Source organism: Antechinus flavipes, chromosome 3 (genome assembly GCF_016432865.1).
Source record: "Antechinus flavipes isolate AdamAnt ecotype Samford, QLD, Australia chromosome 3, AdamAnt_v2, whole genome shotgun sequence".
NCBI lineage: Eukaryota > Metazoa > Chordata > Mammalia > Dasyuromorphia > Dasyuridae > Antechinus > Antechinus flavipes.
In genome coordinates, this window is record NC_067400.1 from 503,070,185 (window position 1) to 503,084,700 (window position 14,516).

General features: G+C 34.0%; 1 protein-coding gene across 1 annotated transcript in view; it reads left to right on the forward strand.

Moving 5' to 3' along the window:
• The window catches only part of ACAT1 (acetyl-CoA acetyltransferase 1), a 35,487-nt gene that overhangs the window by 2,054 nt on the left and 18,917 nt on the right, over positions 1–14,516 (forward strand). Inside the window, exons 2-3 of the mRNA XM_051986934.1 lie at positions 8,759–8,806; positions 10,075–10,192. Of these exons, the coding sequence (XP_051842894.1) occupies positions 8,759–8,806; positions 10,075–10,192 (166 nt within the window). The remainder of the gene's footprint in view (positions 1–8,758; positions 8,807–10,074; positions 10,193–14,516) is intronic.

Sequence of the window (14,516 nt, forward strand, 5' to 3'; positions counted from 1 at the left end):
GGTAATATTGCCCAAAATTGTTTGCCAGTGTGATGGAGAAATTATGTAATAGAATCTTAAGTTGATAAAAGATTCTCAATAGAAGGCGATCTTTTACAGGTGCTTCTTTTGTAATTCAGGCTGCGATTTCATCAAGTTCCAGAACATTATTAACTGTAACTTCTGGGAAAAGGGCCAGTTAGTCCACACAGGAAAAAAACAAACAGAGGAAGAATTTTGCCCAGGTTGATATAGTTGAATGAATCTTAATTTATTAGGTGTAAGACAGCATAAATAAACAAATTGAACTCAGCAAGAGGCAGAAAAACTGGCTGGGTTGCCATTAGAAAATTGCAAAGTTCTTTTAATAACCCCATACCTCTCTAAGAAACAAAGACTCCCCTTCCCCCCTTTTTAAAATCAATCTTGTATGTTTTTTTTAAACAAGATAGCAGTATATTAGTAGTATTGTTATACCTGTGAGGTGGGGAACACAACAATTTCTGAAGAATCAAAAATTACTATCATACATAAGGAAATGGGAGAGAACATACCATGAAGAAAATTTCATGGAGTTGGAATAGGAATAAAGAATATCATCAAGAAAAATATGATAGAAAAAAAGTTTAGTTGATCATATGTCAGCGTTGAGAGATGACAGTTGGGAAGTCAGAATGCCTATATCTTCATGATACCAAGAGAAATTGAGGAAGGCATCCAACACACTGGGTTGATTTCCTCTTGATTCAGCTTGTAGGAGGATATGGATATAAATTTCCTTTTTTTTTTTTTTAAAGCTTTTTATTTTCAAAACATATGCATAGATAGTTTTCAACATTCATCCTTGCAAAACTTTGTGTTCCAATTCTTTTTCTCCCTCCCTTCCCCTCCCCCCTCCCCTAGATGGCAAGTAACCCAATATATGTTAAGCATGTGCAATTCTTGTATACACATTTCCACAATTATTATGCTGCACAAGAAAAATGAGATCAAAAAGAAAAAAATGAGAAAGAAAACAAAATGCAAGCAAACAACAAAAAAGTGAAAATACTATGTTGTGATCCACACTCAGTTCCTGTAGTCCTTTTTCTGGGTGTAGATGGCTCTCTCCATCAAAATTGGATCCAATCACCATTGGAACTGGCCTGATCACCTCCATGTTGAAAAGAACCACATCCATCAGAACTGATCATCATATGATCTTATTGCTATATACAATGTTCTCTTGGTTCTATTCACTTCACTTAGCATCAGTTAATGTAAGTCTCAGGCCTTTCTGAAATCATCCTGCTGATAGTTTCTTATAGAACAATAATATTCCATAACATTCATATATCATAACTTATTTAACCATCCCCCAACTAATGGGCATCCACTCAGTTGCTAGTTCCTTACCACTACAAAAGGGTCTGCTACAGACATTTTTGTAAGTATGGGTCCTTTTCCCGTTTTCATGATCTCTTTGGGATATACAAACACTGCTGGATCAAAGGGTATGTGCACAGTTTGATAACCCTTTGGTCATAGTTCCATATTGCTTTCCAGAATGCTTACATCCACCAAAAATGTGTTAGTGTCCTGCTTTTCCCACATCCCCTCTAACATTCGTCATTATCTTTTCCTTGTCATCTTAGCCAATCTTAAAGGTGTATAATACTACTTCAGAGTTGTCTTAATTTGTATTTCTCTGACTAATTGTTATTTGGAGCATTTTTTCATATGACTAGAAATGGCTTTAATTTCTTCATCTGAAAATTGCCTCATCAATGCATACAAATTTCATGATTAGACATGAATTAGCCATGATCTGCATTATTGGAGAGAAAATCCAAAAATTACAGTTCCATTTAAGTATTTGAGTTATGTTTAATATTGCATCAGAATGTAGAAGTGAATTAGAAAAGAAAACAACAAACTGTATTGTAAGAAAATAAGAAATTGTTATCTAGATTTGAATTAAAGTCCCATATTCTAATGGCATCAAAGGGAATGAGAAGGAAGATTATGATAGGACTGGGATGACTTTAGTGACTGAATAGTTGTGTTTTCAATAGGCATAGAGGAGTGAAAGCTGATGTTGCTTATGGGGGAAAATGGTGTAATTAACAGAAATGGGAAAATAAAGATCAACTGATTTTTGGTTAAGGGGTCGAGGAAATAAGATAAATTTGGCTTTAGACATGTTGAACAACATTTAAGTGAAAAATTTTAATAGGTTTTTGGAGCTGCAACATGAATTGAGGATGGAAGAGGGAAGGAGGACAAGGCTGGAGAGAGAAAAATTTGTGGGTCTTCCATAAAGAGATAATAGTTGAGTTTGAGTTTATATTAAAATCTCCAAGAAATAAGGTAAAGAAAAACTAATGCTGGTAAGAAACAATTAAAGGAAATGTCCCTTACCATATTACTTATCCTTAAAAACTTTCAGTGTTTTCCTTTTGGCTAATAAGGAAAAAATACTCCTGATATTTAAACCCTTTGCAAAAGAATGGCTCCAATCTTTGCAGTTGTATTTAACAACAATAATATTAAAATAATTAATATTTATTGTATTATAGAGCTTTAAGTTTTGTAAAACACATTACAAATACTATCTATTTTATTCTAACAGCAACTCTGAGAGGTAGATGCTATTATTTATTCCCCTTTTTAATAAGAGGATAAGGATAACAGGCAGATTGTAATTAAATGACTTGCTACTGTCACAAAGCTAGCTAATACCTGAAGCTGAAGGTGTGTCATGGTATAATCCTCCCTAGATGATTCATTGTTTGAAGATGGCATACTATTTCCTACTCCTGTTCTTTCCACAAAATGTCAAAATTCCTTCCATGCTGGGTGCAGTTGCTATCCTGTGAAAAATTGAGCTTATTTCCTGTATCTCTATTCTTTTCCCTCTCCCTGTCTCCTTTTTTTTCCTATTCAAAAGTTTCTTACAGCAATTTGTTTTGATCTTTTATTCCCCTTATTATACTATACATGTAAAGATAGTTATCAACATTCATTTTTGTAAAATTTTGAGTTCCAAAAATTTCCCCTTCCCTTCCTTTCTTCTTCTTCCCCAAGCTAGCAAGCAGTCTGATATAGATTCTACTTCATTTTTTACATATTTCTATATAAGTCATGTTGAAAAAGAAGAAAATCAAAACAAAAGGGGAAAACCACAAGAAAGTAAAAACAAAAAACAAAACAAAAAGGTGAAAATAGTGTGTTTTGATCTTCATGCAGTTTCTATACTTTTTTCTCTGGATATATATGATATTTTTCATCTAAAGTTTATTAAAATTGCCTTAAATCATTATTGCTGAGAAGAGCAAATTCTATCATAGTTGATTATCATACTATTTTGCTATTATTATGTACAGTGTTTTCCTGGTTTTGCTTGCTTCATTCGGTATCAGTTCATGTAAATCTTTTCTGACTTTTCTGAAATCAGCCTGTTCTTCATTTCTTATAGAAAATAATATTCCATTACATTCATATATCATAACTTATTCAGCCATTCCCCAATTGATGAGTATCCATTCAATTTTCAATTCTTTGCTACCACAAAAAGAGCCATACAAGCATTTTTGCAAAATGTGAGTCATTTTCCCCCTTTTATGATTTTTTTTGCAAGACAGACTCAATAGTGGCACTGCTGGATTAAAGGGTATAGCTCTTTGGAAATGGTTTCAAATTGTTTTCCAAAATGGAAAACATTTCCAGATTGGTTCACAGCTCTATCAATAAATAATACATTTGGTGTCCCAGTTTTCCCATATCCTCTCCAATATTTATCATTGTCTTTTCCTGTCATTTTAGCCACTAGAAGTATGAAATTGTACCTCAGAATTGTTTTAATTTGCATTTTCCTATTCAATAGTGATTTAGAGCATTTTCTCATATGACCATAGGTAGCTTTAATTTCTGCATGTGAAAATTTCCTATTCATGTCCTTAGACCATTTATCATTTGGGGAATGATTTGTGTTCTTATAAATTTGTCTAATTTCTCTATATATTTTTAAAATGAGGCCTTTATTAGAAACTTGACTATAAAGATTGTTTTCCAGCGTTCTAATTCCCTTTTAATTTTGGCTTCATTGGTTTTGTTTGTGCAAAAACTTTAATTTAATGTAATCAAAATTATCCATTTTATATTTCATAATGTTCTGTTTTTTGTTTGGTCATAAATTCCTCCCTTCTCCAAAAATCTGACAGTTATTATTCCTCACTCTTTTAATTTGCTTATAGTATCCACCTTTTATGTCTAAATCATACAGCCCCTTTGACCTTATCTGCCAAACTATTTTCCAGTTTTCCCAGCAATTTTTGTCAAATAGTAAGTTCTTATATTAGAAGCTGGAATCTTTGGGTTTATCAAATAGTAGATTGTTAGTCATTGATTATTATGTGTTGTATACCTAACCACTCTATTTCTCAGCCAATAAAACTGATTTTGATAACTGCCACTTTATTATATAGTTTTACATCTGGTATGGTTAGGTCACCTTCCTTTGCTTTTTGTTTTTTTTCTTCATTAATTTCCTTGATATTCTTGACCTTTTCTTTTCCAAATGAATTTTGTTATTATTTTTTCTAGCTCTCTAAAATAATTTTTTGCCAGTTTGATTTGTATGGCACTAATTAAGTAGATCAATTAGCTACTAGAAGCGTCATTTTTATCATATTAGCTCAGCCTATCCCTAAGCACTTGATTTTCTTCCAATTGATTAGATCTGACTTTATTTGTGTGGAAAGATTTGTAATTGTGTTTATATAGTTCCTGACTTTGTCTAGCCAGGTCACTTCCAAATATTTTATACTAACTACAGTTATTTTAAATAGAATTTCCCTTAGTATTTTTTGCTGCTGGACTTTGTTGGTAGCATACAGAAATGCTGATGGTTTATGTGGATTTGTTTTGTATCTTGCAACTTTGCTAAAGTTGTGAATTGTTTCTAGTAGGTTTTAGTTGGTTCTCTAAGCATACCATCATATCATCTGCAAAGATTGATAGTTTTATATCCTCATTGCCTGCTGTTAATTACTTCAATTTATTTTTCTTTTCTTATTGCTAAAACTAACATTTTTAGTACAATGTAGGAAGGATAGACCAATAGTTCAAAATTCCAGGGAGATATTATGGTCTTCATTCAGAGGTAGTTGGATGGTGGTAATTGTCTTTCCATTCTTGAGGACTAAAACAATACATCACCATGTTACAGTTAAATTTCAGTTTGCCTGACTGTGGCTGATGAAATTAGTACGAGCTTGGAATGCTCCATCATCTGGAGGGCACATAAAGTCTATGGGAACATTTATGGTGGCTTCTTTAAATCTGTGCATCTTATGTTTGTTTTGCGCTAACTTCAGTTCTACTTTGCTCATAGAGCACAGTACCTTTTCTGTTGAGAGCATGCCATGTTGGGCAATCCTGTGCCAGTGTCTTCCATATCACATTGATTGAGGGACACTAAAGCACACTTGTAGTGAAAGACAATTCTGCTTTCAGTTATATGTAAATATTTAATTTGGGATAAATCACTTTATTATTATCAGAGGTATTACTGTCTTTAATATTGACAGGAATACATACTGAGTGGTGGGAAGGAGCTTTTAGGCAGAATACATAACTTTAATCTTTTTATTAGAGGAATTTGCATCTTAAATGAAGAATATAATTTACTGAAATCTTCATAAAATACAATTTGCAGACAAGATATGGTATCTAGAAAATCCCACTGTTTCAAACAAGATTAATGAAAACAATAAATAGATCCAGCAAGATCATAGGATATAAGACTAACTTCCCAATTCATTTAATGCATTATCATTGACTAACAATAAACATAATGTAATTAAAAAAAAAAAAGGCAGCAAGTTCCTCACATGTCAAACCACCATCACCACTATCACTATCCCCATCTTAATGACTGTCTTCCCCTCAGATCTAGATGGAAAGAGCTCAAGACCCTGAACTTGGCAGTAGTGGTTCTTCCAATTCAGTGCCAGCAGTCATTGTCCTGGGAAGCTACCTCTATGGAGATATACCCTAGGCATTTGTTCGTGAAAGTACTACATCATAGCTATTGAATACTCAGAAGTGGGGGCAGCTAAGTGGCGCAGTGTATAGAGCACCATTCCTGAAGTCAGGAGGACCTGAGTTCAAATCTGGTCTCAGATACTTAATACTTCCTAGCTGTGTGACCCTGGGCAAGTCACTTAACCCCAATTGCCTCAGCAAAAAAAAAAAAAAAAAAAAAAAAAAAGGAAAATACCCAGAAGTGAAAGTTCTTGTTACCAAAGTCAAAGTCCTTGGCACTTCACTCTTAAAAACAAATATGATTTAAATTGGAAATCACATTAAAGAATAGGCATTGTTATTCTCTAACTGATAAATGGCCAAAGGATATGAACAATTTTCAGATGAAGAAATTTAAGTCAATATCTATAGTCTTATGAAAAAATGCTCTAAATCACTAATTCATGTTGGCCTACTCCTACTCTGTTCCAATTAGTGGTAATCTTATGACCATTTGGAGCAAGTTAAAACCACCACCTCATACCTCTCAGATTGGCTAAGATGACAGGAAAAGGTAATGATAAATGTTGGAAATGATGTGGGAAAACTGAGACATTGATACATTATTGGTGAAGCTGTGAACTGATCCAGCCATTCTGGAAAGCATTTTGGAACTATGCTCAAAGAGCTGTCAAACTATGCATACTCTTTAATTTACTAGTGTTAACTACTGGATCTGTATCTCAATAAGATCATGGAAGAGGGGAAGGGACCCATATGTGCAAAGATATTTGTAGCAGCTCTTTTGGAGGAGGCAAGGAATTGGGGGATAAATGGATGCCCATCAGTTGGGAAATGGCTGGATAAGTTGTAGTATATGAATATAGTGGAATATTATTGTCCTGTGGGAAATAAGTAAGCTGGTTTCAGATGGACCAGTGCTGGGTGAAGTGAGTGGAGACAGAAGAATGTTTTGCATAGTAACGGTGGGCTTGTGTGATGGTTAGCTATGGTGGACTTGTCTCTTCTCACTGGCGCGTGGTCCAGTGCCATCCAGACACCTAAAGGGAGAAATGTGGAGTCTGGGAACAGATCAAGGCATAGTATTTTCACCATTTTTTTTTTTTTTTGCATTTTCTTTCTAATGGTTTTTCCCTTTGTTCTATGGAAATTAGTTTAAAATGTTTATTTTTATTTAATAATTTATTATTTAAAATTTAAAATTATTTAAAATTTATTTATTTAAAATTATTATACATACATAACCTATATTAGATTGCTTTCTGTCTTTAGAGGTTGGGGGGAGGTAAAGAGGAATTAAAAATCTTACAAAAATGAATGTTGAAAAATTAAAATATACCCACAATTGATTTCTGTATTTAATAAAAATAGGGAAAGAACTCAACCTGTGACTTCATCAGTAGAGGAAATTCCTTTTGCTTATGCATGTCAGCACTTTCTCTACTAATTACTGTCTTAAAGAGATTCCCAGAGAGTTAAGTGACTTGCCTAGGGTCAGTTTGTGTTATCAGAGTGAGGACTCGAACTCAAGTCTTGTTGGCTTCCTATCCATTATTCCTCCACTCTTCAAGGCCAATTTCAGTAATATCCATAAAGAGAAGAAGATGTATTTTCACATTTCCTCTTTAGAGTCATATTTTTATTAAAATTAATTTGCATAGTGTTCAGATGCATTTTTGTTCTTTTTCTTTACATTGTTTATTCTTTTTTTATGTTGTTTTGCTTGTTCTGCTTAATTAATTTTATTTCATTTAATACTTTGCCTTCTCCTTCTCTCCCCCCACTGTCAGTATTTATATTCTTAATTTTTTTATTGCATTATAATATCCCATAACATTTTTATACCACAGTTGGTTTATATATTTTTCAATTGATGGCCAAAAATTCCAATTCTTTGTTGCTGTAAGTATTTTTGTGTATATATGGAACTTTTCCTTTTATTTATCACCTTTTTAAGAAATGGCTCTTGAGTGGTATAGCTGAGAAACAAATACCAAAATTCTGTCAGGCTAAGGCCATGCTTTTCTATTTATTTTCAACACCTAAATTAGAGTCTTGTAGCTAGTAAGCTTTCAATACTTTTTAAAAAATCAAGTATTTATTAACTATCTAATTTATCCCTTTATTAGTTATTGGGATACAAAGATGAAAATAAAATAATCCTTGCCCTTAAGGAACTTAAATTCTATTAGAGGAAAAAATCATGTACAATAAGTAAGTATAAAATGCATACCAACAAAAGGTAGTTTGAGAGAAGACACTGGTTGGCAGCTGAACTTAATTGAATTACCATATTGTGATTTTTTTAAAGATGGGAAGAAATTAAACAATATTTATATATAAAGAAGAAACTTTCTTTGTCCAAAAACTGCTGCACATTTCTGAATTTTTATCTTGTTGGCAACTATTCCTGAGAACAAAGTAGAAAGATAAAGAAAAAAAATCAATCATTTCTTCTTGCCCATCTGAAAAAAACCCCCAAAAACTTTTAAAACTGCTTATATAATATGAAATCATCCAGAGATATTTAACGTATTCTAGGACTACATTTCAACCAAATATAGATATTTAACATATTCTAGGACTACATTTCAACTAAATAAGCTTTTGTCTAGTTTTAATAGAATAGTTCAGATATTTCAGGGTGATAAACTTTAAAATTAAACCTGCAACCAGGTAATTTTCTGTGACAGAATATCCTGCTATTTGACATTATTTATATTAAACACTTATAAACATATTTCCATTTTAGGAATTGAATTTTGTGCACCGGAGCTATACACCAAGTACCACTTTGAATGTAAGTAAAAAAATTCCTGTTTTTTGATATCTATATTTAAAATTTCTTGGGCAAAAGGAGGTTGCTAGTAGGAAAAGTTTAAGAAACCATTTTCTTAGCTATTCTCCTTATCTATAGCAGAGTATTCTGCTTTAAATGAATTGCTCTTATTCCTCCCCATAACTTTTATTGTATAAGAATTCTCTCTTTTTTGCACTTGTGCTATCATATAACTAGCTCTTGAGATCCAAATACGGATTTGATCATAGCAATTCCAGAGGAGTATTACTAGGGAATTGTGAGGAAAATCTTTTATTTGTTTATATGTATGTGTATGTATTTTTTCATATATATATAAATATATAAATATATGATAAATATAAATATATACATGATTTTGCTGGATATTTTTACATTGTTTCTGAAGTAACTCAATAACATTTTTTTTTTGCCAACACAATAATATTTCACTTTGTCTAGGGCTATACACGAGAGTTTGGATTCAAATGGAAAGGGAAAGATTCCTTGCTTTTGTTACAAGCAAGTATTCCTGTAGTATAGGTTTCCTTCAAAGTAGAGGCATTTATTTATTTTGCAGTTAAAAATGGGCAAGGCAAATTCCAACAGTCTTGTGATGGAGATCTAGAGAGAGGACTATGGGGACTGAATGCAGATCACAACGTAGTATTTTCATCTTTATTATTATTGTTGTTTGCTTGCTAGTTTTTTTTCTTATTTTTTTTTCTCTTTTGATCTGATTTTTCTTGTGTAGCATGATAAATGTGGAAATATGTTTAGAAGAATTACACATGTTTAACCTGTATTATTTTGCTTGCTATCTAGGGGAGTGGGGGAAATGGGGAAGGAAGGAGAGAAATTTGGAACACTAAGGTTTTGCCATGCTGAATGTTGTATCTGCATGAAGTTTGAAAAAAAAAAGTTATTATTATGGGGGGGAAGGGCAAGGCAACCCTTTCAGAATTTTTAATTACTTTCTGAGTTTGAACTTTGCTTCATTCATTACCAGCACCTAACTGAATGTAGAAGAAAATTGTAATGTGAGGAAAATAATGGATATGTTGCTCAAATGTGATATTCTGTATCTGACTTAAATTCTTATATAATAACACACAGAGCCAAGGAATTTTTTGGTATTTAAATACTGATATGATTTGTCTACTTGATGATAGACAGTTTGGGGAATCTTAGAAATATTTTCCTTCCTTAGGTAAATAGAAAATGATTTAAGGAGTATTATTTATATAATTTATTAAATTCTGTCTTATTAGGAAGTGGTCATAGTCAGTGCAAAAAGGACCCCTATTGGATCTTTTCTAGGATCTCTTTCCTCACTTCCAGCCACTAAACTTGGTTCTGTAGCAATTCAAGGAGCCATTGAAGCAGCAGGTATGTAACTACTTTGTGCTTGGGGGGAAATGGAACACTGAGCTTGAAGTAGAGAGAGCTAAGTAATGAAATAAGGAGCCCAAATCCACCTCATCAGACACTCACTAGCTGTATGACTCTGGGCAAATCACATAATCCTTACCGTATTTCCTCAGCTATAACATGGGGATAATTACACCTTTCTCACAAGTTGATTGTAAGAATCAAATGAAATCATATTTGTAAAATACTTACCACAGTACCTGGTGTTATAATAGGTGCTTAATAAATGTATTCCCTTTCTTTCCTGCTGTCTCTTCCCTTAATAAATATTAATATAAAATACAAAATGCTCTGCTAGCTACTATTGGGAAACAGGAAGTTATGAGATGCAGCTTGCCTCTTCAGGAGTTTTAAGTTAAATACATGCCTACAAAATGCTAAATAACAAGACAATATAAATACCTCATGATATTATTATAATATATAATGATAATATTATAATAGAGACTAGAAATAAGGGTTCCGTTAGGTAGGAAAGGATCTTAGAGATTGACCAGTTCTCAATATCTGTTTCTTGCAAATCATCGAAGGAAGAAAAGAGCTAGTAAGTCAAGGCATCTGGGATCATAAACCTAGGCTGGAAAGTTGAGGAACAAAAAGCCAAAGACTGTGGGATATTGGATGGGGACAGTGATTCTCAGAACCAAGTATTGACATCAGGAATATAAATTCATACTGAAGTTTCCATATATTTTTCATCCCCAGAGGTAGAACTGATCTCTGAACTTGGGCAGTCCTGGGTCTGCATTGAAAAGTCAGTAGTATTACTGGGAATGGAGGATTGAGGGAAAGGAAAAGGCCTCAAAGATCAGTGGGTTTAATTCCCTCACTTAGCAGATGATGAAACTGAGACTTTATATTAGTCCAAATTATACAGGTAGTAATTATTAGGGGTGGGAGCTGAACCTAGATCCTCTGACTTTAAAGTGTTTTTTCCATTGGAGTTGAGAGCAAGACAATAACTGATATTTACATGTATTAAGTATTATATGAATTTAGTAGAGGAAGTAAGTGGTCTTGGAAAGCTTTTTGGAAGAAGTAGAGCTTGGACTGGTCTTGGGAGGATTGATAGGCAGAGAGGATGAGTAGAGTATATTTGAGATTGAGAACATAGGATGAGTAAAAGTTTAGAACTGTTTTGTGTTTAGGCTATCTCAAGGTGGGGGGTGGATAAAGTTTATTTTATTTTATTTTTTTCAGATCATTGTGTTTCTTTTTTTTTTTAATTTAATTTAATTTTATAATAACTTTTTATAGACAGAATCCATGCCAGGGTAATTTTTTTTACAACATTATCCCTTGCACTCACTTCTGTTCCGATTTTTCCCTTCCCTCTCTCCACTCCCTCCCCTAGATGGCAAGCATTCCTATATATGTTAAATATGTTGCAGTATATCCTAGATACAATATATGTTTGCAGAACCGAATAGTTCTCTTGTTGCACAGGGAGAATTGGATTCAGAAGGTAAAAATAACCTGGGAAGAAAAACAAAAATGCAAATAGTTCACATTCATTTCCCAGTGTGGATGTAGCTGCTTCTGTCCATCATTTATCAATGGAAACTAAGTTAGGTCTCTTTGTCAAAGAAATCCACTTCTATCAGAATACATCCTCATACAGTATCGTTGTTGATCATATAATGATCTCCTGGTTCTGCTCATTTCACTTAGCATCAGTCCATGTAGGTCTCTCCAAGCCTCTCTGTATTCATCCTGCTGGTCATTTCTTACAGAACAATAATATTCCGTAACATTCATATACCACAATTTACCCAGCCATTCTCCAATTGATGGGCATCTGTTGGTGATTCTTGTTCTTCTTTAAAATAATAATAAAGGTTCTCTCTGGGAGAGAGAGCAGGTTGGATTCTTCGGGAGATTTTCTTGGAGGCAGCCTTAGTATCAGTTCAGACCCCAAATGCAGCCAACTGGTAAAAATACAACTTTTTTTCTCCTTCCAAAGTAACTGGTTAGTTGAGGCCTCTCTCCCTGCTTGGTTCCAAGAGCTCCCTCCGAATGTCTCCAAATCCAAAAGTTTTGTCCTTCAGCTTCTGCCTCTGCTTTCTTCACCCTCCAGAGCCAGCACCAAGTTGAATCTGTCTTGCCTCTGAGAGAGCCTTCTCAATCTTCACTGAACTCTCGACTCATAGCTTCTTCCTCTGAAAACTCTTCTTCCGCCACCAGCCAGCCAAGTGGAAAATATATTCTCTCTTGTCTCGGAGAGAGGGCTTCTGGCGTAATTCCACTGAAATCTCACCGAGAGCCTCTGTCTGTTTCTTTTATACAAGAGGGAGGAATTGTGGGATACGAGAGAGAGGGATTATGGGTTTTCTCCCATAGTGCTCTCTGGCCCAAGAGCTTTAAGGGAGGTATGAATTCACAAAGTTACAAAGTTTACTCTGTGAATCTGGCATACTTGTGAACTCCGATGAGTAAAGGTGTAAACACAAGCATTGTACTAATTAGTTCTACTTAGTACCTTGTTTCAGGTTCTGGCCCAAAACATCTTGTAAGATCAGATCAATAATCTATCAACTCTAATGAGTTAGCAGTTTGTAAAGATTCCAACAGGTATTCATTCAGTTTCCAGTTTCTAGCCACTACAAACAGGGCTGCCACAAACATTTTGGCACATACTGATCCCTTTTCCTTCTTTAGTATTTCTTTGGGATATAAGCCCAGAAGTAACACTGCTGGATCAAAGGGTATACATAGTTTGATGACTTTTTGGGCATAATTCCAGATTGCTCTCCAGAATGGTTGGATTCATTCACAACTCCACCAACAATGCATCAGTGTCCCAGTTTTCCCGCATCCCCTCCAACATTCATCATTGTTTTTTCCTGTCATCTTAGCCAATCTGACAGGTGTGTAGTGGTATCTCAGAGTTGTCTTAATTTGCATTTCTCTGATCAATAGTGATTTGGAGGGATAAAGTTTAAAAAAGATTTGGAAGGCTGATCTGAGAAATTTTGACCTTCTGTAGTTAATTTGAAACCACTGAAGAATAACACTAAAGCAGTGTTTTTAGCAAGATTAATTTAGCAATAATGTGCAGAATTAATAAAGAACTAAATTAGAGACAGACCAATTAGGAAGATATTATAATAATTTACATCTAAGTTGAGGGGCCTAGATTAGAGGGGGAGCAATGGGAGGAGAAAGGGATATTCAAGAGGCTTTTTGAACAAAGAATGTGAGCAATTTGGAGATTAACAGGGTGTGGGGGTTTGAGGGTTAGAGAGGAGGCAGAGAAAGAAAGGATGAAAGAGAAGAATTATCTCAGGTTTTAAGCCACAGTGACTAGAAGAATAATGGTGCTGCTGCCAAAAATAGCAAAATCATGAAGCAGTTTTGGCAGGAAAATGGGATTTCAATTTTAAATGTTGAGTTTGAATGGTATTACTTGGCTTAAGGGTAATTAGCCATAGGTAAGCAAGATGAAATAGCCGATAGAATGCTGAATTTGGCATTAGGAAGACCTGGGTTTGAAGTCCAGCCTCTAATATTTATTAGTTGTACTGTTTGTGAGCAAATCTTTTGATAGCTCTTTAAATCTTAGTGGGATTAAAGAGAAGAGAACATATCTAAAATATGTAGAATTATAGTTAAATTATAATCTACATAAATTCCCACACTGATGAAATGACAGATCTTTGTATATTGACATGGACTAGTAGACATCTGAAGATTATTTGAGTGGAGATCAATGTAAAGGTCAGGGCTACATGTGAGATTTAGGAATCATTTTTGCAAAAGTAAGAATTGCCACTATAAAAACATGAGTATCCCAAAGACAGTTCTGTAAAAAGTTAAAAGCAGGAAACTGGAGTTCAAATAATGAGGAATATCCAAGTTTATGGGGGTAGAAATGTCAAAAAGAAATAATGAAAAATTAAAGAAAAAGATCAGTCAGAATATGAGAAGTAGAATACTGTGCAATAAAGACTTTTAGAAGGGTGAGGGATTTTATCAACATCATCATGCTACTTTTGGGAGGTTGAAATGAATGAGTGAGCACACATTGTGTGCATGTTTTTCCCAGAGAATGTTTTATAAAGTTATGCAGTTGGAGCAGCTAGTTTGTGTAGTGGATAGAGCATCAGTCTTGAAGTCAAGAGGACCTATGTTCAAATCTGGCCTTAGTCACTTATAACACTTCCTGGTTGTGTGACCCTGGGCAAGTCACTTAACTCCAATTGCCTCAGCCCAAAAAAAAAAAATAGTTATGCAGTAAATTAGATAGATTTTTTGGGAGTATCCTTTTTTGCTTCTAAATGAC